Source organism: Cricetulus griseus, chromosome X (assembly GCF_003668045.3).
Source record: "Cricetulus griseus strain 17A/GY chromosome X, alternate assembly CriGri-PICRH-1.0, whole genome shotgun sequence".
NCBI classification, from domain to species: domain Eukaryota; kingdom Metazoa; phylum Chordata; class Mammalia; order Rodentia; family Cricetidae; genus Cricetulus; species Cricetulus griseus.
In genome coordinates, this window is record NC_048604.1 from 94,793,206 (window position 1) to 94,815,919 (window position 22,714).

The 22,714-nt window shown below is 40.2% G+C and overlaps 1 protein-coding gene across 1 annotated transcript in view; it reads left to right on the forward strand.

The window, feature by feature from the left end:
• The window catches only part of Sh3kbp1 (SH3 domain containing kinase binding protein 1), a 339,181-nt gene that overhangs the window by 219,605 nt on the left and 96,862 nt on the right, over positions 1-22,714 (forward strand). The window contains exons 7-8 of the mRNA XM_027432702.2: positions 16,918-16,993; positions 18,764-18,834. Of these exons, the coding sequence (XP_027288503.1) occupies positions 16,918-16,993; positions 18,764-18,834 (147 nt within the window). The remainder of the gene's footprint in view (positions 1-16,917; positions 16,994-18,763; positions 18,835-22,714) is intronic.

Sequence of the window (22,714 nt, forward strand, 5' to 3'; positions counted from 1 at the left end):
AATCCTTACTCTATGTCTAAAATCCCCATATGAGTGAGTACATACCATGTTTGTCTTTTTTCGATTGGGTTACCTCACTCAGAATGGTTTCTTCTAGATCCATCTATTTTCCTGCAAATTTCAAGATTCTATTGTTTTTTCCCGCTGAGTAGTACTCCATTGCACACACACTTCTTTAAAAAAGTATCTATCTAATCTGTCCTCACCCCTAGCTAGAATCCCATTTTATTTTAAAGGTAAGCAAATTAAGATCGCATTAATTGGAAATGTTTCTTGAAGAAATGAAAATGACTATGAAATCTGTGAAATTACAAAATTAGGATATTTCTCAGTAAGTAACTACTTCTAACAGTAGTAGGTAGTCCTGTATTTGTTCACACTTGTCATTACTTGAAGGGATACTTTTTTAAAGACCAGAAATGAATAATCGGTAAGCATTGTCCTTTATGAATATATTTTAAATTTTATTTTTAATGTGTATTAATGTTTTGCCTTATATATGAATGTGTACCTCATGTGAGCCTGGTGCCAGTGGAGATCAGAGAGGGGGCTCCAAATCCCATGGAAGTAGAGTTATAGATGATTGTGAGCTCCCATGTGGGTGCTGGGAATTGAACCCAGGCCCTGTGCAAATATTCCTAACCACTGAGCCATCTTTTTAGCCCCTGTAAGAGTGGTCTTTGGTTATAGTTGTAGTCCTTTGCAGAAGTACAAATAAGGACTTCAGGTGTTTAATTAGTAGAATGGGAAATACGTTCTTGGCTTTGAAAACATGTGATAAAATATTTGGAACAGCATTAATTAGAAATGACTCTACATTATGTACTTAGTCACTGAAGATACGAATCGATGAATAGCTGTAAGTGAAGGGGGATGACAAATGACAGAGTATGTTCTATATGGGTGGTGTCTTACAAATTACCATCATGATTCATTTTACATCTGATGTTCTTAACATCCTTCCTAATGACTTGGAAAGCCTCATGTGACTACTAGCTAGGAGCTGTTGCAAATCAAATCAGACCTTCAGGAGAGAGATCAGTAACATGAGGAGGTAGAATGCAATTTTTAACTATGTTAACACACTTTGCTACATCTCGTAGAACTACATTTTTTCTGATTATAAAATAATGTTTGAAATACTAGAAAATAAGATGAAAGCAAAAAGCACTGAAAATTTAACTTCCCTGGGGTGATGGCTGTTACTGTTTTTAAATATTAGCTTTCAGTTGTTTGGCCATACATTTTTAACGGGTTGAGATCATACCACACATGGAATTGTTTCCACACACAGAATTTTTCCTTTTTTGTTTAGCATTATATAAAATTTCCCATATCATTACTGACTTCTGTGAATATCCCTTTAACTGCTGTGTGTGTGTGGTGGTGGGGGGGCTCAATCTTTTCTCATTTTTGTGGTGGTGGTCCTGGGGATTAAACCTGAGATTAAACCCAGGACCTTGCACGTACTAAACAGAGGCCATACCAATAAGCTATTTCCTCAGCTCCCAAGCCATTTTTTAAAAAGTTACTTTCATTTATTTATTTTCATTTGCATTTAGTCCTCTCTCCCCACCCTTCCTGTGTGTTTGTGTGTATGTGCCCACACGTCGTGCAGACAACTTGCTGGAGTCAGTTCTCTTCTTCTGTTATGTGGGTCTGGGAAGCAGAACTCAGTCATCAGGCCTGGTGGCAGACAGTTTTACCACTGAGTCATCTCAGCAGCCCCCTTGCTAATCTTGACTAAGCCTTTCAGTGCTGCTTTTGGTGAGAGGTTTGGCCACTTCCAGGTAGAGGATTGTGTATTCAACTTTTCCTGTCAAATATCTGTTAGTAATTTCCAAGTGTCTCTAAAACTCTGTGCCATGTGAGTGTGTGGTCTCATTTGGCCCATTACCTTGGAAGGAGTATCTGTTTGGCCCAGTAATTTAGAATTTCTTCATCCATTACTGAATGGATGCCAAGTTTAGCAAAAGATGGCTTGGGTAGTTTTTCTATGGTGGTGTGTTTGCTCCTGAGTATCAAAATTCTCAATAAAAGGCTTTCTGTTCTCGGACAACAGGCCGTTTTCCCCAGACACACGCCTTGTTGTTTTTCCATCGTCAACAGTGGAGAACAGTTTGGGTGCAGCCAGAAGCAGCTGGCATGGGTGCACACTTGAGGGTCCTCTGGTATGTTGTTCTGACCACTCACTGTAGGTGCCATCTTTATTGATGGGACGTGTCTGTGCATTGTGGGCTTTGGCCTACCTCAGTTACCCTCTCCCACACTAATCTTCACCTCCCAGGCAGCAGCAGCTCTGTGGCACTGACTGCTATTTTTCATCCCTTCCCAGTTTCTAGATTTATCAATTTCCTCCAGGCATGTCTCTGCTCTGTGACTGTCTTGTAAAAGCTGTTATCCTGTCCCCAAGCAAAGGAATGGGCAGCTAGCCTACTACTGGAGAAAAAAAAAACCTATTGTAATAGAGGATTCTTTAAAAACTAGAATTCACATAAAGATAATATAATATTGATTTTTCCTTTTTTGCATGTGTGTGTGGTGTCCATATATATGTATATATGCATTCCTTTTTGTGTAAGAAAATACTTGTGCATATGTAGGAGCATGCATGTGAAAGCTGGAAGTGGATATTGGTAATCATCCTCTATTGATCCCTATTTCACCTTCTTCATTGACACATGGTCTCTCAGTCAAACCAAGAGCTCACTGGCTAGTCTTGATAGGAGGGCTTGTTCTTAGGATCCCTGTTTATACTCTTCTGAGACTGGTATTACAGACAGGCTTCCAACTCACCAGGCATTTAATGTGGGTTCCTAGGATCTGAACTTAAGCCTTTGAACTTGTGAGAGACAAGCCGTTTAAATATTGAACAGATACTAGAGCCAGACTGAGTTTTTAATTCAGTAAAACCCAACAACAAACACTTTACATACCTGTCATTGTATCCTTCTAGGAAATCCATGACTTCTTTTTAAATCATTATCTTCATTTCAGAAGAGGAAACTGACATAAGGAAAAGTAAAATAATTTGCCCAAGATCACATAGCCAGTAAAGCTGCTTTTAGAGACCATTTCTACTCAGTACAGATGTATTACAAGATGCCAAAAGAAGGGATTGATTTGTTTCACTGTCATGTCCCTAGAACCCCCATAAGACTATTTATGTTCTGATGGATGGTGAATCACTGTTTGCCAGAAGTATTTAGCTTGTTCAATTCGTAAGGTATTTGGAAGGGTTTACAGGTACCAGGGTCAGCCCTCCCCCATCATGTCTTCTCCTCCTAGTTAATGAAACAGACATAGAAAAAGTCAGAAACCCAAGGTCAAGGACAGTAAGATCTCCTCTTATAAAAGAGGGCACATCTGTCTTGTTACCTAAGACATTTTCATGGGAAGCACAGATTATGAGTTAGATTTGCCCCATTGTTGAATATGTCCTGCTCACATGTGACAGGAATGCCCTGATTTTAGGTTAATTTGACCTCTCTTTGGAGACTCTCCATTCTTTTCTTGACTACTGTTTTGATGTTTCTTTTATTTTTATTTGTATTTAATTATGTGTGTAGGTATTTTCCTACATTTATGCATATGCACCATGTGTGTACCTGGTTGCCTGCAGAGACCAGAGGACATGGAATCCTCTGGAACTAGAGTTACAGATGTTGTAAGCTACCATGTGGGTGCTGGGAATCAAACCTGGGTCCTTTGGAAGAGCAGCCAGTGTTGTTTACTACTGAACCATCTCCAGTCCCTTAAAAAAGTCCCCAAAAAGTCCCTTAAAAAAGGACTTTTTTATGTTTAACTGTGTGTGTGTGGTGTGGTGTGTGTGTGTGTGCGCGCGCGCGCGCGTGCGTGCGCGCGCGCATGCACACATACATGTGCATGCATATGCATGTGAATTATGGTGCCCATGGAAGGCAGAGGCATTGGATAGCCTTGGAGCTGTAGTGCTTGTGAGTAACCAGACATGAGCGCTAGGAATTAAACTCAAGTCCTCTGCAAGAGCAATGCACACTCTTAACTAACAATCCTTTTCTCCACCCTACCTTTTCTTTTAACTCCCTATATAGCTCAGGCTAGTCTCCAACTCATGGTCCTCCTCCATCAACCTCCCAAATGCTAGAGATACAGGCATGTTGCCAGCATGGCTCACTGGGATTTCTATTCTTGAAATATATTGGAGTTGCCTTTCTGAGTCTATTGTTATGTGCACAGAAGACATATCAGATGTATACCTGACCTCCAAGAAACTCGTATTTTCAATCCATGAACCTGAACTCATAATAAAATAATACCTAGATAATAAGTAAATAAAATAATAATAATAAAAATAGTACCTAAATCCCAGTTTACCATGTTGAGTTGGCATTGTACAAAAATTAACAGCCATATTGGTCTAGAAATGTTGAACTTAATTTTTTTCCATTTGCACAGGGGTAACTCACTGATTTAAATATGTAAGGTCTTAAAAAAAAGAATGGATTTTGAGAGCCCATCCCATGTGAAGGGATGCTCTCTTGACCTGGACACATGGGAAGGGCCTAGGCCTGGCCCAGGATGATGTGGTAGACTTTGGGGAGCCCCTTTTGAGGGCCTTACCTGCCTGGGAAGTGGAGGGGGGATGGCTAGGGGCAGGTGGGATGTTGGGGGGAGGGGAGGGAGAGGGAGAAGGGATTGACATGTGAAGCAAGCTTGTTCCTAATTTGAACTAATAAAATAAAATAAAATAAAAATAAAAAATAGTACCTAAAAATGACACCATAAAGCCTTGTCTATGTACATGTTTGTGTGCGTGTATCTGGAGGCTAGGGGTCTAGTTCCTGTATTGTTTTTTAGGATTGATGTTCACCTTGCTTTTTTATACAGTATTTGGGTGGGATCCAGACCTTACCAATAGGCCAGACTGGCTGGCCAGTGAGCTTTAGAGGATCCTTTATCTTCTGCCTCCTCAATGCTGAGATTGCAAGTGTGCACAACCATACCTGGCTTTCTATGTGGTCTCTGAGGTTCAAACTCAGGGCCTCGTGCTTACCCAACAAATGTTCTGTGGATTGAGCCACCTCCTCAGTCTGTAAACAGCTTTGGATTATTTTCTCTGTCCTATAAGTCATGGGAGCCCATATGATTATTTAGAAGGAGTGTTAGTCTTTAGAAGTTTGTGGAGCTAGTGGTGAAAGTAAAGAATGAATCTTACAGTATTAAGGCCAGAACCACATGGCTTCATGAAATCCACAGGTTATCTTTTATAGGTGAATTTCACTTAAGACTGAGGCAGAACATAGTAGTATCAATAACTCATATAAATGGATATATAGCCAGGGTTGTAGTTTGATGTTAAAGCCTAGAAAGCGTGAAGCTTTGGGTTCGATTTCCAGCACTACAGAATAAATGAAATTCTACAAAATAGTCATCCTTTGATATTTATGTGAGTCGTTTATAGGAACTCCTCCTAATGGATATAAAAATATATGATGTTCATCTCTTATATAAAATATGAATAGCTGTGATACTGTATTGTTTAGTACTGATGACAAGAAAAAATGTCTGATGAAACAACATGGAGACAGTTATCTTTCCCAAGTATTTTTAACTTTGGAGTAACTGGGTCTATGGATGCAGAATCCACAGGTGCAGAGGAGTTTCTGTGCCCCCCCCATTTCTTTTTTATGACTAGCTTCATTCACACAGTATAATGTCCACCAGGATCATTCATGTTATGGTGTCACACTTGCCTTTTTATGTGCTCTATGGTTTTCAAGATTGCGGTTCTACTTGAAAACAATGTAACAAATCATGGCTCCAGGAGTAACCTGCTTTGGACTGAAGCTGCTTCGTTTTCCTTCCCTGCTCTGAAGGAGGGAAAGCTTTCTCTGGAAATTCATTATGGGAAAATAATTTTTAGGAAACAAATTTGATTAAACAATTTACTTTAAATTTGTCAGGTGAAAAAGATGTGGTTTTTATATGAGCCAAGAGCTTCGTGTGTGTGTGTGTGTGTGTGTGTGTGTGTGTGTGTGTGTGTGTGTGTGTGTGTGTGTGTGTAGTTTTAGTTTTCATATGGGAGACTGACTGGTGTTTTCACAGGAAGCTACATGTGCAAAGCTATTACAAACCTATTATTTTGCCTCTAATTTTCTGCACTAGCAGCAGAGCACAGAGAAACTTCTCTTCTTTGACCCTTTCCATTAGGTCCTGAGCTCAGGGACCCTGTCTCTGTGACTAACTCCTTAGTGAGATTACTGTTGTCTCTTTGCACATGGTTGGCACCCACTAAGTATATGGTATGTATGCATGTAGACTCAATAGCAAAGCAAAATCAGAAGTGTTCCTGTCATATTCAAACCAGGTTACTGTCCCTGATTTGTGCCTATAGTAGCTGTGAGCTGTGAATAGGAAGGCACAGTTTCACTGCTTTAACTGGAGGATGAAGGCAGCTTCCCCACTGCCATTTTAGTTTAGCCTTTTGTTTCTTCTTCATTTCTCATCCGCCGTATCCCAAATTGGATCATCACACCTCTCTTTACTTTTCCTGGTGACCAGATGTCTTGGGGGATAAGTCACAAAGTACTGTAACACTGACTTTAACGTACCTTGCTTGCTTGTGGGCCTAAGCTACTTTCTCTGCCTCCACCCACATCACACCGTGAACATCTGTGCTCATGACTCAAGTGATTCCTCTGCCTCAGTCTCTTGAGTATACCCACTATACCCAGCTCCTCCATTCATTCTTGCCTTACTTACTTGCTTTTCTTCAACTAAAACATCCTTTCTACTACAGTCTTAGGCCAACTCCTACCCACCTTTCTGAATTTAGCATAAACCTCATTGCTGCTGTCTTTTGAGATTTATTTCCTCATGTAGATTGGCTAACAACTAGCTTTTCCTTTTCTGTATGTGCATTTATTGTACTGTTTATCCTTTGAACTATGATGCTTATCTAATGAGTCTGAACCTGCTGTTAATCAAGAACTCACTGATGATCCAGGACTCAGTCTCTCTCATGTTTATACACACAGTACCCAGCACAGAAAGCACCATTGAGGCAAGTATTCATTTTAGTGTTTAAAAGAAGAGTGTGTAAAGGTAAGAATTAGTGCAAAGAAACAGAATTTAATATCAAGCAATCAGTTGAGCATCATGTAATAGATATTAAGTGTGACATGGCTAAAGGAAATCTTTACAATTTTCTTGAATTCAAAGAAGAAGGTCTATGAATACACTTTGACAGTTGCCTTCCTCAGAACATCCTTTACATCTCTGTTCCTCAGACTATAGATGAGGGGGTTCAGCATATGGATCACCACTGTGTGGAAAACAGACAGCACCTTGTTCTGTTCAGTAGAGTCATTAGACTTGGGGATCATGTAAATGAAGGTGATGGTCCCATAGTAGAGAGTGATGACTGCAGTGAGGTGGGAGATGGAGGTGGAGAAGGCCTTGTGGCGGCCCTCAGTGGAGTGCATCTTCAGGATGGTGATAAGAATGAAGATGTAGGTGATACCTATGACAGACACTGTCATCACAATAATGGAGATAGAGGGGATGATTCCAATAACAGAGACATCTGAGCAAGACAGTTTCAGCAAAGGGGAGAAATCCAGAAAAAATTACCTACCTGATTTGGTTTACAGAATGACAAATTTGACAAACAGCAAGTAAATGTCCAACCATTCATGCAGCCATCAACATAGAAAGCTCCCAACAGTAGAAATCAGACTCTAGGGGACAAGAGCATGGAGTAGAGGAATGATGAACAGATTGCTACAAAGCAATCATAAACCATGGCAGCTATCAGGAAGCACTCAGCTGACCCAAATGGCACTTATACAGATCTGGGCTGCACAGGTAGCCACAGGTAGGGCCAGCCCATTTCCAAGGAGTTCCATGAGCATTATAACTGAGACTGGGGTTGAATATATAATGTCTACAAAAGCCAGTACATGGGTGTGTACAGCTGGGAAGAAATTCTTATCAGCATGATGATGCTGATATTGCCTACTAAAGTCACAACATACACTCATAGAAATATCACAAAGAGACCATACAAAGTGTAGGGTCCTCTGTTAGTCCCAAAATGATTAGCTCTATAACAGTGGTATGCTTTCCAGCCTGTCTTTTGTGTGAATTGTTCCTGTTGAGGGAAATGAAAGTATATGTTTTTTATAATGTTCTCATTTTCACATTGCTGTGTTTCTTTGATTTTCCTTACACTTATTCATGATTATCTCCTCTGCCCCACATAAAAATTCTGCATTTTTTTGAATTTGTGGTTTTGTCCTTTTATCTTTGAATAAAATGAAAATGATGAAAATAAAACTGAATGAAAAGGTAGTTTTGCCTTCAAGTATGTCTTACATATAGAAATATCTTAAGTGTGGGATTCATGTCTGTAGAAAATGTTGGATAAAGCTGATGCATTATTTGCTGGACTTTAGTTGAATCTTACAGTTGAGATGTGCTCATGTATACTGAGGGAAGAGATGCCATCCCTAGGTTGGTGAAGGCTGGACTGTGTTGTGATTATATAAAGAAATGCACAGAACTATAATGACTCTTTGTGTAAATCGATTTCATATAACTGCTTCATGGGAACACTGGGCCTTGGTCCATGTTTGATGTTTAAGCATAACAAGCCAAACACATATTCACAGCTGCCATACCATCCTTTTCTTTCCCTTACCTAGCCAGTCTCTTCCTTAATTCTCCAAATACATGTAAAGTGAAGGTATTGTTAACCAAAAGATAAGAAGCCATTCCTCTGGTACAAGTATGTTTATAATTTTTCTTTATTTGTTATAACATGTTGTAGAATATTGTTTTTAAGATATGTTACATTTGTTTATGCTGTGGAATATTTGTTTAATGATGCAAAGATATGATACATTCTTTTTACATTGCTCTGTGACGCTGTGTTACTTTGCCTGTCTAAAACATGATTGGTCTAATAAAGAGCTGAATGGCCAATAGCTATGTATGAGAAAGAATAGGAGGGGGCTGCCAGGCAGATAGAATAAATAGAAGGAGAAGAACATAAGAGGGGCATCAAGGAATGAGAAAAGGAGGAGAGGAGGACTTCAGAGGCCAGCTACCCAGCTACATAGCCATCCACAGAGTAAGAGTGAAAGTAAGATTACAGAAGAGAAAGATAAAAGCCCAGAGTCAAAAGATATTGGGATAATTTAAGTTAAGAAAAGCTGGCTAGAAACAAGCCAAGTTAAGGTCAGACATTCATAAATAATAGTAAGGCTCTGTGTGATTTATTTGGAAGCTGAGTGGTGGGCCCTCCAAAAGAGTAAAAGAATTAAAAAAAAAAAAACCAACAACAACAACCGCAAAAATAGTTACTCAAAGTATAATGGCAGATTGTATTTTGTAGAAGTGGTACATGGAATGGACATTCACTTTGATTTGCTCATCTTCTGTGAATAAGATGATTCTTTAACAAGCTGGCATGCAGGTTCCTCTCCCGGGAACAGTGAGGGCAAAATACAAACAGTGTTTTCATATATTGTCAAGTGTTTGGAGATCCAATGTCTATGATTTTAATATTGCCTGGATTACATTCCACACCTCGTTGAGCACTTAAGCATGGGTGGAAGCCTCAACCAACTCTCTAAAAATTATTTTGATTTTACAGTCTTCACCCTTCCTGTTACTGTTGTGTGGCCCTTTTTACTTTTTTAAGGCATATTTTCAGAGGTGTTCAAAACACAAACAAATGTGCCAAATCAGATCCTAGCATCCTGACATCCTGGCAGGAAATAGAGTCAGTGGTTAATAGCAGAACCTGACTCAAATTCTTCACACAAACAACTAATTCATTCTCTCTCTCTCTCTCTCTCTCTCTCTCTCTCTCTCTCTCTCTCTCTCATATATATATGTTTATATATGTGCATATACATATATAGACACAAAGATAAAATATATTTTATATGTATGTAGTAAAAATGATAGATACTAAAGATTTTTCATGAATATATTGAAAGAGGAACTCTGGGAGCCCTGGTGGAAGAGTCTAAGTTGTGTAAAGAGGCCATGCTGTATTTAAAGAGTGTTTGCTATTAGTCTTGAGAGCCTAAGAGAAGATATGAACTGTTAGGAGGTATGACAAGGTGTAATAGTTAGAAGTAAATCTTCAAATTTCTTCTTTGAGGATGTCTTAGTTAGGGTTTCTATTGCTGCAATGAAGCACCATGTCCAAAAAGCAAGTTGGGGAGGATAGGGTTTATTTGGCTTACACTTCTACATCACTGCTCATCTCAAAGGTGATGAGGACAGGAACTCAAACAGGGCAGGAACTTGGAGGCAGGAGCTGATGCAGAGACCATGGAGGTGTGTTGCTTACTGGTTTGCTCCTCCTGGATTGCTAAACCTGCTTTCTTATAGACTCCAGGACCACCAGCCCAGAGATGGCACCATCCACCATAGGCTGGGCCCTCCCCCATTGGTCACTAATTTAAAAAAAAATGTCTTATGCCATATCTTATGGAGCCATCTTCTCAATTGAGGTTCATTACTCTCAGATAACTCTAGTTTATGTTTCAAGTTGACATAATACTGGCCAGCACAGGGGATTTGCATGAGCAGTAGCCAAGTAGCAATACGTATACTGGTTGCTTTGATGGAGGTGTGTTGGAGGTGTAAAGGGTGCTGGAAAATTGTCTTATGACAGATCAATAAGAAATATTGAGTCTGGGCAGGATCCTTGTCTGAAAAAATGATTAAAGTAATCCCTGAGAGAGGAAAAGGCTATAGATCAGAGTCAAAGAAGGGAGGAATATGCAGTAAGAACTTTGCTGCTTGATCCACTGGAAGGTGTGACAAGGGTCCTTGGAGGTGACTTCCAAATCATGATCCTAGGACACAGAGATGATAGTTAAAATAACTTAGGAAGGGGTTGGTGTTCACCTACTTGTTTGATAGACTACTCATTCTTGTGGTGTCTCACTAGCTGTCAAAAGATGTTCTACGCTTAGGGACGATTGGAATAGACTGAGACAAACTTAAGGATAAAGTGAAATAGTAACTATAGAACTAAAGCAGTACTCACTGTTTTTCAAATGTACCAAGTTAGGGATTAGGTGTTTTGGTATTTAGTTGATTGGTTAGTAAAACATTGTAGGGGAACACACTTCAGAAGATTATTTCAGGATGAAGTGTGTGTGTGTGTGTGTGTGTGTGTGTGTGTGTGCACGCGAGCACACGCACATGCACATGTACATGCATTTAAAGAAGAATGGTGGAGCCTAGGAAAACATTGGACAGTTTAGGCAGTGTGTTGTTCCAAGTGACCAGGCTGGGGAATATTAATGTATGACCACGACTGAGGTGGTGGGGTTCTCTGATTTGTCAGGGAGGACATCTTCTCTCTTTGTACTTGATATGACAGGAGGCTTATGCCAGGTTTAATGAGGAGTGGATGAAGCTCCCTGCTTTACCCAGCAACCTCTTACTAATGAGCATCAAGGTCCTGCTCAGTTTCTGAAACAAAGGTACTTAAACTGCCAAATGTTTTAGAGTTGGCAAGTGCTTCTAAAGCAGCAGTGAATCAGACAAGGCCTTAACTGTGGTTAGGCAAAGAGGTTCAGTGAATTTGGATTCTAATTTTTCAAAACAACTCCGGTAAATGAAAGTCATTTGAATAACCCTTAAGTATTAAGCTCAATTTTATAATCAGAAAAATTATCTTTGAACTTTTTAAGCATTTATTTTGCTTCTTTGAAGCTGAGTTTTGCTGTGCTTCCCAAGCTGGCCTTGAATTCAATAATCTTCCTGCCTCAGCCTTCCCAAGTGATGAGATTTACAGGCACGAGCCACCATGCCCAGCAGAAGATTATTCTTAGCATTTCGTTTTTCTCATAGTTAACTTTAAAAGACAGACTTCAGAGAGTGCTCCCTGAAAATTTGGAACTGACATAGCAACACAGGAGATATTTCAAAGCAAACCCTGACCCTGTACTAGAACTACATGTACTAGGCCATACCTTTTACTTTTAGAACTTCAAGATGTGTTTTACTGTGGCATATCTTTTATTGGTATACTGTTGATGTGGGGTCCATCAAGTGCAAGCAAATTGGCAGTTACCCACACAACTGAGAGCCTTCCAGTAGGAGCTCACGAGGCACTCCATTGTAAAGACAGCTCTTTGTATTGGTTCTTTTCTGGCTCTGACATGCTCAGCTCCTGCCACTCCCTACAGAATGCCCAGAAGACTTTTCATAATGCCATGAGTCATTTGGTGATCATGAAAGGACTGTGTGTAAATAAAGTTAAGAGTTTTTGTAGAAGACAAAAAAAGAAAAGCTGCAGATACAGTTACATGTAGTTATGGTTTTGTACTGCCTTTCATCACTGTGATCTGTACCCTGTATCTCTCCATCTCTTGGAAATGAGTAGGATAAGGGTAACTACACTGCACTCTTGGGTACCCCTTACACAGTACTGTGGAGAACCAGCTCCACAAAGTTGTCATTTCAGTGCTCAACAGCTTCTCGCCTTCTTGTCTGTTTTCTTGTGTCATATTAAATAGGCCCTAATGAATCTATAATGAGCAGAAAGAGAAAAGGTACTATCAGATTCTAGTGTTATATAAAGAATAACACAAAAGAGCCATCTTTGATCTTGGGCTTTACCCTTGTGTTTGCCTTTGTGTGAGTGCATGAGTAATGGCTTCGTGTAGTTTCTCAGACCATCACATAGTTCTAGAACAGTTGCTAACTGATAGGATGCAGAGAGTCTTCACCCCAACCCCAGTTATCCTTGCTGCCTTGGGATTGCAAGACTTGTGTGTAGTGGTCTTTGGAAAGGGGACTTTCAGAGGTGTGATTTAAGCATTGTCCTGTAATTAGAAACTATTTACACTCAAGGGAGTTTGCAACTGGATTATAACAGCAGAGGAGTGGTTTTATACCAGTGATTTGAGCAGGATGCAGTACTCAGATTCCACAGTCACAACGAGAAACAGATACATTCATCATTTGGGAACTGGATTTCCCTGAACTCAAATCCAGTGATTGTCTTTATCTTGGCATGTAAAAGGGAAAATGTTACTTACTCTGCTAATTGAAATCATATGATGCTTATCTGTTCTGATGCTGTATTGCTGGATCTCGTGGAGTTAGAAACACATGTGTATGAAATTCCCCAGCTTCCACCCCTGCATGCATACCAAATTTTGTTTAGTGCACTTAGTAAGAACTAGAGGGAGATGGAGTAATATTATTATTAAATAGTAAAAGGAATAGATTTTCTGGTTTTTTAAATTAGATTTTATTTTTAAAATATTTTGTTATATATTTTTTTACATTATAGGGGTTTTGTCTGCATAGATGTGCACCATGTGCAGGCAATGCCCAAGGAGGCTTGAAGAGTGCGTCAGATCCCTTGGAACTGGAGTGACAGACAGTTGTGAACTGCTCAGAGGGTTCTGGGATTGAATCTGCGTCTTCTTCAAGAGTAGTATGTGCTCTTAACCGCTGAGCCATCTCTTCAGCCCTGGTTTTGTTTTTAAAGATGTATTTATTATTTTTATTTATACATATATGGTATGCCTACATGAATTTATATGCACCACATTTGTGCAAATGCCCTCAGACTTCAGAGGGCATTGAATCCCCTGGAACTGAAGTCACAGGTGTTTGTGCGCCACCTGATGTAGGTGCTAGAAACCAAACCTGGATCTTCTGCAAGAGCAGTTAGGTGCTCTTAATCACTGACCCATCTCTCTAGCCCCTAAATTAGGTCTTACATGGAGTTCAGCCTGTAGGTGCTGTAGGTGAGAGACAAAAAGTGATACCAATGTAATAATTACTGAGTCTTCAAGCATATCCAAAGTGTTGGCCTATTTGCAGAGTATTCAGCTCTCTGTTTTCCTCTGTGTACATAACTATTGCCATTCCAGGCAGTGGCTTCTGGGTCAGGGCACAGGCACACTGGATCAGCATAGATACTTTTGCTGGGAGCTGTTTAGGCACTTAGACAGAAGGCAAAAGGAAATGTAGGGCCAAACTAGAGAGCAGAACATGAGAGTCTGTGAAATGAGGCTGCTAGCTGAACTATGCCTTATGCCAGCACAACCCCTGTGCACCCCCCCCCCTTCACTGTGCTTGTTCTGGGAAAACCATCTTCCTTATGATACCCAGGAGGGTGAGAAGTTGCCATTCTGTGAAAGGTCTTTAGAGGAGGTCCTGAGTCCTCTGGCACAACCCAGAATAAGCCTAACCTTTGCTGCCTTCCAGGAGTTTGAGATCCTGTTTTATTTGTGCATGTATATGTGGGCCTGCCTTGTAGCCGGGCTCCAGTTATATATAATGTAGATGCACATGTGCAATTTAAAGTAGCAGTGTTAAGTTCATAAACCAGGAGAAAAGAGAAAGAGCATGTTGTGGAAAGAAGTGGGGAAGAAGCATTAAAAGATGTTTTATAATGTATCCAGGTATGGAAAAAGGAACCAGAATTTTTAATCCAATAAAGGACATTTAATATTCACTAACAGAATTCCTGTTACATCAGGGTTAGTGGTTCTCAAACTCAAGCATGCATCGGAGTCCTACAGAGGGTGTGTCCCCTTAGATTCTGCTGGGTACCATCCCCAGGGTTTCTGATTGAGAAGATCTGCAGACAAGACTTGGGAATGTGCCCATCTGACAGGTTTTTTTCAGTCTTTGTCAGTTAACTAGCCAGTGTAGCTTCTAGCAGAGAGAGAAGCACTACAGTGCTTTCTGCCTCTGGAATTCCTGTAGGACCTGACTGAATGGGAAGAGCATGGCTTACCCTCTAGACTTCTGATTATGGCCCACAAAGGCAAAGGATGTAAGGTTCATCATCCCCCAGAAGATGAGCATAACACAAACTTCACAGTGACCCCTATTTCTGGGATCCATGGAAGCCAGAGCACTGGAATTTTCTGAAAAATTGAAGAGAAAAGGCAGGGTGCACATTTGTTTCTTCTGTAAGTGCATTAAACTGGTACTCCTTCTTGGTGTCTGGTAACTTGGACATTCTGGTAAATCAGGATGTCAGGCATGAAGGCAGCACTTTCTTTGGTTCCCATAGGAGAAATCCCATAAGGTTCTGGAATCTGTAATACTTTATCTAGAAGAAGGAATTTCTTCTTTAAAGCCCAAGACATTCATTTCATATTCTCTGTTTTGTGATTGTTTGTTTATTTGTTTTAGGAGAGTGAACAAAGCTAAGATGGGCAACAGCCCCTTGCTATTGTTGCATTTCCAGATTCCTTCTTTTCATTGTTAATGGTAACTGAGGTTTTCCTTGGTTTTGTTTGCCTCTCCCTAATGTGTTAATGGGAGTAAAGCTTTATTCCAGCCCCACTGCCCAAAGGGAGAGGCAAAGAGACTGACAGGCATGCTTCCAGCAGTATGGACAGGAGTGATAGTGAATAGTGCTTCCAGAGCTTCCAGGTTTCCTCCTGACTTTTTAGTACATTCCCCCAAACTGTTTTTTCACCAAATTTGACCTTCTAGCAGCAGAACATCAAACTTTTTTTTATCTTCCTTGATGTTTCCTTGGAACTGTAAAATATTATTAGTTTGAGTACTTAGTGGTAGAAGAGTGGCATATTATTTGGGGTTTTCATTTTTTATCCAATATAGAAAGCCTGTGGCACTAAAGAAAAATGTCACCATGTAAAATGAAAGGCTTTCTGTTACAAACATTTTTAAAAATTCATGAAGGTCTGAAGATTTGATTTATCTTTTCTTCTTTCTGTGATTTATTCATATTTAATGTTATCTTCAGCATTTGCAACTTGAAGAACGTTTTCAAATAAAAAAAATGGCAAATGAGTTTCATCTGAGGAAAAATTCAACCATGCCAGTTTTTAATGACACAGCTTATATTGCTCCCCCTATGCTTAAGGGACAGAGAAGTTTGTTTTTTCCCAGTGGCTTCATTGTTGGGGATGAAAATTCACATGGCTATTTGATTGTGACGACTGTTTCTCTCATGTCAGTGGACAGCTTTTCATTGGACACCATCCTTGTTTACATGGGTGCAATGGCAGAAAGAAGTGTGGGAACAGCTCCCATCTCTGTAACCATTGGGTTAGTTTGTTCCTATGTTTGATTTGGGTTCTGAACTGCTGGGTAGCCTGTGGCTTTGGGAACATCTTTAGCAGAGATACAATACAGAATTAGCTTCAAATGAAAGAGAAGGGGAGTCAAAGCAGACTCAATGAGTTTTGTTAAGCAAAACTAATCAATGCCGTATGGGATCTGAGGTACGAACCTTTTAGGTCTTGGAGAACTAACCAACTGGTAGGAATGGAGCTGAAGGCCCTCCTTGCTTTTATTTTAGGAGATAGGTATATTCTTTCTAAAGGACAAGAAAATTTTGCTCACACCCACAAGGTAAGTGGAATCTTAGATGGTAAGAAGGAGTTAATGTAAGGCCCTTTGGTTCTGAACAGTCTAGCTTCTGCCTGCCTGTCCACTCTCCACCTCCAGCCATTCTTCCAGCTCTCATCCCTGTATTTCTTCCTTTCCTTTCTTCCCACTTGTTTTCACTCTTCCACTATGGGGTTATTGTAGAGCATCTGCACTGTGGCACACACTGGACCTCCATAAATTTGATCAGCTTGTCATAAAATGAAGGAAACTGTACCTTTTTTTCTATTTGAAATAACAGACCTGTAAAAAGTACCAAGAGAGGAAGAAAATACAAGGCACCGCAAGGAGCCTTCAAGGAAAAAGTCCTTTTTACCTGTTTTACACTTTTGTTTGTCATTGAGGATAAGATCCATTAATATGCAGCAGCCAATCCACAGAGCAGTCTCAACTCATGCCTGTGGTTTTTAGAACCAGGTCTGGGGATTTTCTCATTGTGATTTTTATTTTGTTCCTTTGATTAATGAAGAGGATCATCCTGATGTGTAAATCTTCTTATTCCCTCCTCAGACAATTGGGAAGAAGTTACCTCCAGCTACGGCAACTCCAGATCCATCAAAAACAGAAATGGACAGCAGGACCAAGAGTGAGTTTCCTTAATTGCTAAAAATCCTTATATGCCTCTGAAAGCTTTTCTGTATCTGTCCATTTAAAAAAGCACACAAATGTGTTTCCTTAGATCTCCATGAGTAGACAGGAAGGACTAGTTAAAATCAGAACTCTTCTGTTTTTCATGTGGGCAGTTTGCTTCTTTCCTGTCGCATACATTGTGGCAACATGCAAAGCTAGAGCTTTTCCATATTTGCACAAGTTAGGTGGCCCAAGGACTCAGAAGAATACTAACTAAAGCATATCAGGGATTCCTGGATCTTCCAGTAGAGAGATCTAATCATTCAGCCATCATCACTCTCCTTTCATTTATGCTGGCCTCAACACATCTTTTTAAAAATATTTTTTATTTCTAATTATGTGTATGCATGTATGTCTGTATGGGGATATATGCACACGAATGCAAGTGCTTACAGAGATTGGAGGAGTTTGAGTTCTGGGAACTAGAGTAACAGTCATTTATGAGCCACCTGATGTGGGTATGCTGGGACCTGAACTCCATTCCTCTGGACGAGCAGTACACACTCTTAACCACTGAGCCATCTCTCTCCCCACACTCCAACATCTATTCTTGAATGTTTCCAGATGTTTCCGTGGCATCTTTAGGCAAGAGACTCAAATCTTTTAGAGGGATTAGGTGAGTAGATGGGAAGAGATTAGTTTCATTTTAGAACGATGCTATCCAATAGAACTATCACACATATTCTGAATACAATTTAAAAATTTCTGTTGACCACATTAAAAACTGGAAGCTAATTTTAATGTATTTAAGTCAGTATATGTACATAATGAGGGACCAGAAATTCAAATTAATAAAAGTTTAAAAACTTAGGCCCTGAAAGGGAACATCTAATGATAAAGGAAAATTTAACTCCTTAAATCAGGAGTGCCATGACTGGTGCCTGATCCCCTGCTCTCAGAGAAGGAGAAGTAACTGTCCACCACTCCTGTTAACATTCCTTTGCTAATTGTTGGTCATAAAGATGGGGGATAACTGACAGACCCTGTGACTCTGTAACCCTCCAAGGCCATGCCCTGTCTTATCTTAGTCAAATGTATCTCCCTTAAAATGTACAGTTACTGACTAACTCTGTACTTTGTATGACCTTAAGTAACCAAGGAAACTCTGTAATTTGTGGCCTTCAGCCTTATTGTCTGCCCCTTTAAAAGCTTCTCTTTTTGGTTGGGTGGGATCTCATTTGCTCGCCATACAGTGAGATCCTAGCTGGCCAGCTTGAAATAAAAAGAAACCTTTTGTTTTTGCATCAGAGTGTCGACTCCTCAGGTTAGTCTCTGGCCTCCGTGAACCTGGCACAACACATACAATCTTTTCAATATGTAATCTCTATAAAATTATTAAGAAGATGCTGGACGTTTTGTGATTTTTTTTCACAGTGTTCTATGTGGTTTGCAGGTATTGTGTATCCCACTTAAGAGTAGCAGCCACATTTCCACATGCCCATTGGTGATCATATTTGATGGTAGAAAGAGTAATGTTGAAGTTCTTGACAGAAAACCACAGCTCTCACAGAGATACTTTCTGCTGAGCCAAATATGAGTGAACATGGCCTGGGAACATGCATTCAGGTTGTTCTGCATGACATGTTCCAATACAGAAACAGTTATATGAGCCCTTTTATAGCCTCAGAGCAAACAGAAGTCATAAGTCAAGTCTTTTACACAACACTTCAGTGGAAACAGCAGGTAGGAAGGCTAGGTTTTAGATGTTCTCTTATGACATTCTTAGCTTTTAGATTTGTGGATGCTAGTGATCTGCTAAGTATACCTTTCAAAGGTTTTACCTTTGAAATTTACCTGGTACCAAGATAGGTGGTACATAGTTATTAAGAGGAATGAAGATAGCCCAAGGTAATTTTGACTCTCAAAGATCTACACTGTTCCATCTCTTCACAGTCAAAATTTGAAACAGTCATCCCTGTAGAGCCTTCAACATATATGTGTTTTTTTTTTCTGGGAACTTTAGTTCAGAGGGCCTAAGATGGGCTCCTTGGGCTAGGTGATGTACACAGTTGCAGATGCTCAGCTACCTTAGGCATGTGGTAGAATGCTGGCCTTAGCCCATACCTTGTTCAGTCCTAGAAATACCAGTGAGCCACATCCATGTACCTGGATCTCTGGAAGCCTCATGGTCAGGGAATTGATTACTCATAAAGAAGGGATTTAACAGAGAGTAAATGAAGTGTTTTGTCTTAGAGTCTTAGGAGGACCAGTCTTAGGAAGAGCTCAGACAAATTACTTGTTTTGATTTCTCTGGTTATTATTCTCATGGTCTGCTTTATATATGAGAGTGTTGCTCTAGACAAAGAAAAGCCCTTAGGTTTCCCCCAGCACCTTCATCCTCTCATTCAGTCCTGCAAGCTTTAGGACTCATTGTGGAAGGTTTTCCCACTCCAAAGCATTGAGCAGCCTGATGGGAGAGACGAAAGGAATACATGAATTGTTCAGTGAGAGTATGTGGTATTGTTGAAAATCAATTTTAATATGCCTGTCAGTGTGCTCCAGGTCAGCAAGGCCTTGAGAGATTTACTGTTTACTGTTGGGCATTTTCCATGGATCCGAGAACTAGAACTTTCACAGATGAATTTTATGGTACACATTCTCCTTCTGACCTTCCTTGCCAAGAGAAAATTTTAGGGTAATTGCTCTCTCGTGATTGCTCTTTAGTAGAACCCTAGGCCACTAGAATTCCTCCAACTTTTGAGCCAGTTCCCTGTTTCTGGATGCTGATGCTGCATCTGTGTTCAGGTAGAAGAGTGCTGAGCAGCCTATGTAAAACACCAGGCAGCTTTGTTGCTTCTTCCTTCTGGCCTGAAATAGAAGCCAATGGTAAAGGATGCCCAGCAGCACAGAGGAGGACTGCTGCTTCCTGCCAGCTGTCTCCTCAGCACACTAAGCCACAAGCTCACATCAGGATCCAGAGTTATGATGACTCAAAAATACTCATATGAGTTGGTATTTTTTTGAGTGATCCAGATTTATTTAAGCAGGCAACATTCTCCCCACCCAACCCCCAAACAAAAGGCTTTCGTGATGCTGAAATTCATCAGCAACTCATGCTGGGGAACAGATTGCCACAATTTTCATAACAAGAGGAAAACTATCTAAATATTCATAACAAACTGCCCTGAGGTGCCTTCAGCTTATCACATCTGGTGTCTCCCTTTTTCTTATTACAATTGGTGCAGATTTGTGGTCTCTGTGGGGTAGAAACATGGCTTAAAAAACAGGGCTCTTTAGCATCTTTCTGAACTATTAGTTCAACCTTACAGATTCAGAAGCCTCTAGATCAGTATTTCTCAACCTGTGTCGAATGACCCATTCACAGGGGATGCATATCAGATATCCTGAATTTCAAATATTTACATTACCTTTCATAACAGCAGCAAAATTACAGTTATGAAGTAGCAATGGAGTAATTTTATGGTTGGGGGTCACCACAACATGAGGAACTGTTATTAAAGGGTCGCAGCATTAGGAAGGTTGGGAACCACTGTTTTATATGTACAAGTACGTTTGGAAAATAAAACTCCCTTACAGAATTTGTATAAGGTGGGATCAGGCGTCTGAATAAAGTATGATTGGAGGTGGGAGTGGGACACAGGCTAAGTTTTCCCTGTCACATCTCACTCAGTAACTAGTCATGTGCACCACCTCTGAGATCACTAGCATCATTGGCTTGCCTCTTGGAAATTGTTGTCTATGGTAGTGACATATGGAGCCTCATTATCATCATTAGATCATTGATCCCTAGAGGTTTATGACAGATATTGTATTTGATATTTCCATGAAGCAGCCATAGACTCATTGGCTATATAGTGAGCAGAGCTTGAGTAAATAGGGACTTTTAAAGGACTTATGAAATGGTGGGGCTTTTGCTTACTTTCTCTACCCAAAGCTCATTCATTCTGGGCCTGGGGATGTGGACACATTCCATATGGAGCCTATCTTCTAGTTACCCATTGATGTCTTCATGCTCAGTCTCCTCAAAGTCCCCTCTCTTCTTAGGAAGCACCACAGTACATCTGCTCTCCAGATTCAGAGTGGGGGCCTTCCTGTGATGGGACCCAGCTACCTAAGTTGTTTAAAACTGACCTTTCAAGTTCAGTCCTCTTGGAGAGGAAAGGCTTCCTGTTTCCCTGGTGGCTAGCCTTTCTCCCAAAGTCTCCAAGCATTTTAGCTGAGCAGAAAACAATTGCTCAGGAGAGAAGCAGTGCTTGGGCCTCTGCCCTGAGTTAGAACAGCAAGGCTCTGCTTCTCAGGTTTCATTTTATTCTTTTGAAACAATGCTTCTTTTTTAAACATGAGAGTAAACGGTGTTATAATTAATACTTGTGACATGATTGGAAAGTCAAATTCCCAGCAGTGTCTAAGATCAAAGGCCTTTGAACCACCAGCTGCTTCCTAAGGGGAGCTGTTAGAGTAGAATTGATCAACATGGTAATGTACACTCCATGTCTGAATTGAAATATACACTAAGGCAGTACTTATATATGGACCAGATTATTCTCTGATGTTGGAACTGTCCTATGTACATCACAGAGTATTTAGCAGCATCCCTGGCCTCTGTTTAATAGATACCAGTAGTACCTATTTCTTTCCAGTTGTGGCCAGCAAAAATGTCCCAAGGTATTGCCAATGTCCCTTGGAAAGCCTACACTCTGTTGCTATAGTAGAATACCACAGATTGAGCAGTTTATAAATGATAGAAGTCTATTTGCCTCATGGAGGAAACATGTCTTGTGAGTACCCTCTAGCTGTTTTATAACATGGGGAAAATATCACATGGGCCAGAAAGAATAAGAAGTTGTGGATGTGAGCTGGTAGAGTATTTGTCTATTATGAACAAGACCCTGGATTCAATCCCCAGCAGCACACAAAAGGCATGGTGATGCATGTCTGTGTAATCACAGTAGAGACAGGAAAGTCAGAAGTTAAATGTCATCCTCAGCTACACATGAATTTGAGGCCAACATGGAACACATGAGATACTGTTTCAAACAAAACAAAACAGGCTGTCAAGAGGGCTGAGTGAATACTGCTTTGCAAGTATGAGGACCTGAATTTATTTATTTATTTATTTATTTATTTATTTATTTATTTATTTATTTATTTTTTATTTTGGTTTTTCGAGACAGGGTTTCTTTGTGTAACAGCTCTGACTATCCTGGAACTTGCTTTGTAGACTAAGCTGGCCTCAAATCCACAGAGATCATCTGCCTCTCAAGTGCTGGGATTAAATGCACATGCCACTACTACCTGGCAGGACCTGAGTTTAAATCTCCAGAACCTACATATAAAGCCAGACATGGCTGCACATGCCTGTAACTTCAGTGTTGGAGTGTGAAGACAGGAGGGTCATGAGAATTTTAAAGTTCAGATAGTTCTGTGGTCACCCATTCTACCAAAATTTGTGAGTTTATGACTCATTGAGAGACACTATTCCAGGGCAATAAGGCAAAGACAGTAGAAGACAATACCAACATCCTATTCTAGTCTCCATATTCATGTCCATGGCCACACACAACACACACACACACACACACACACACACACACACACACACACACACAGCACACAAAAGGCATGGTGATGCATGTCTTGTTGACATCACATAGACAGGAAACACACCAGAGATAGTTTAAACTAAATTTGTAGCAAGCACTGTTGGGGTGTTATT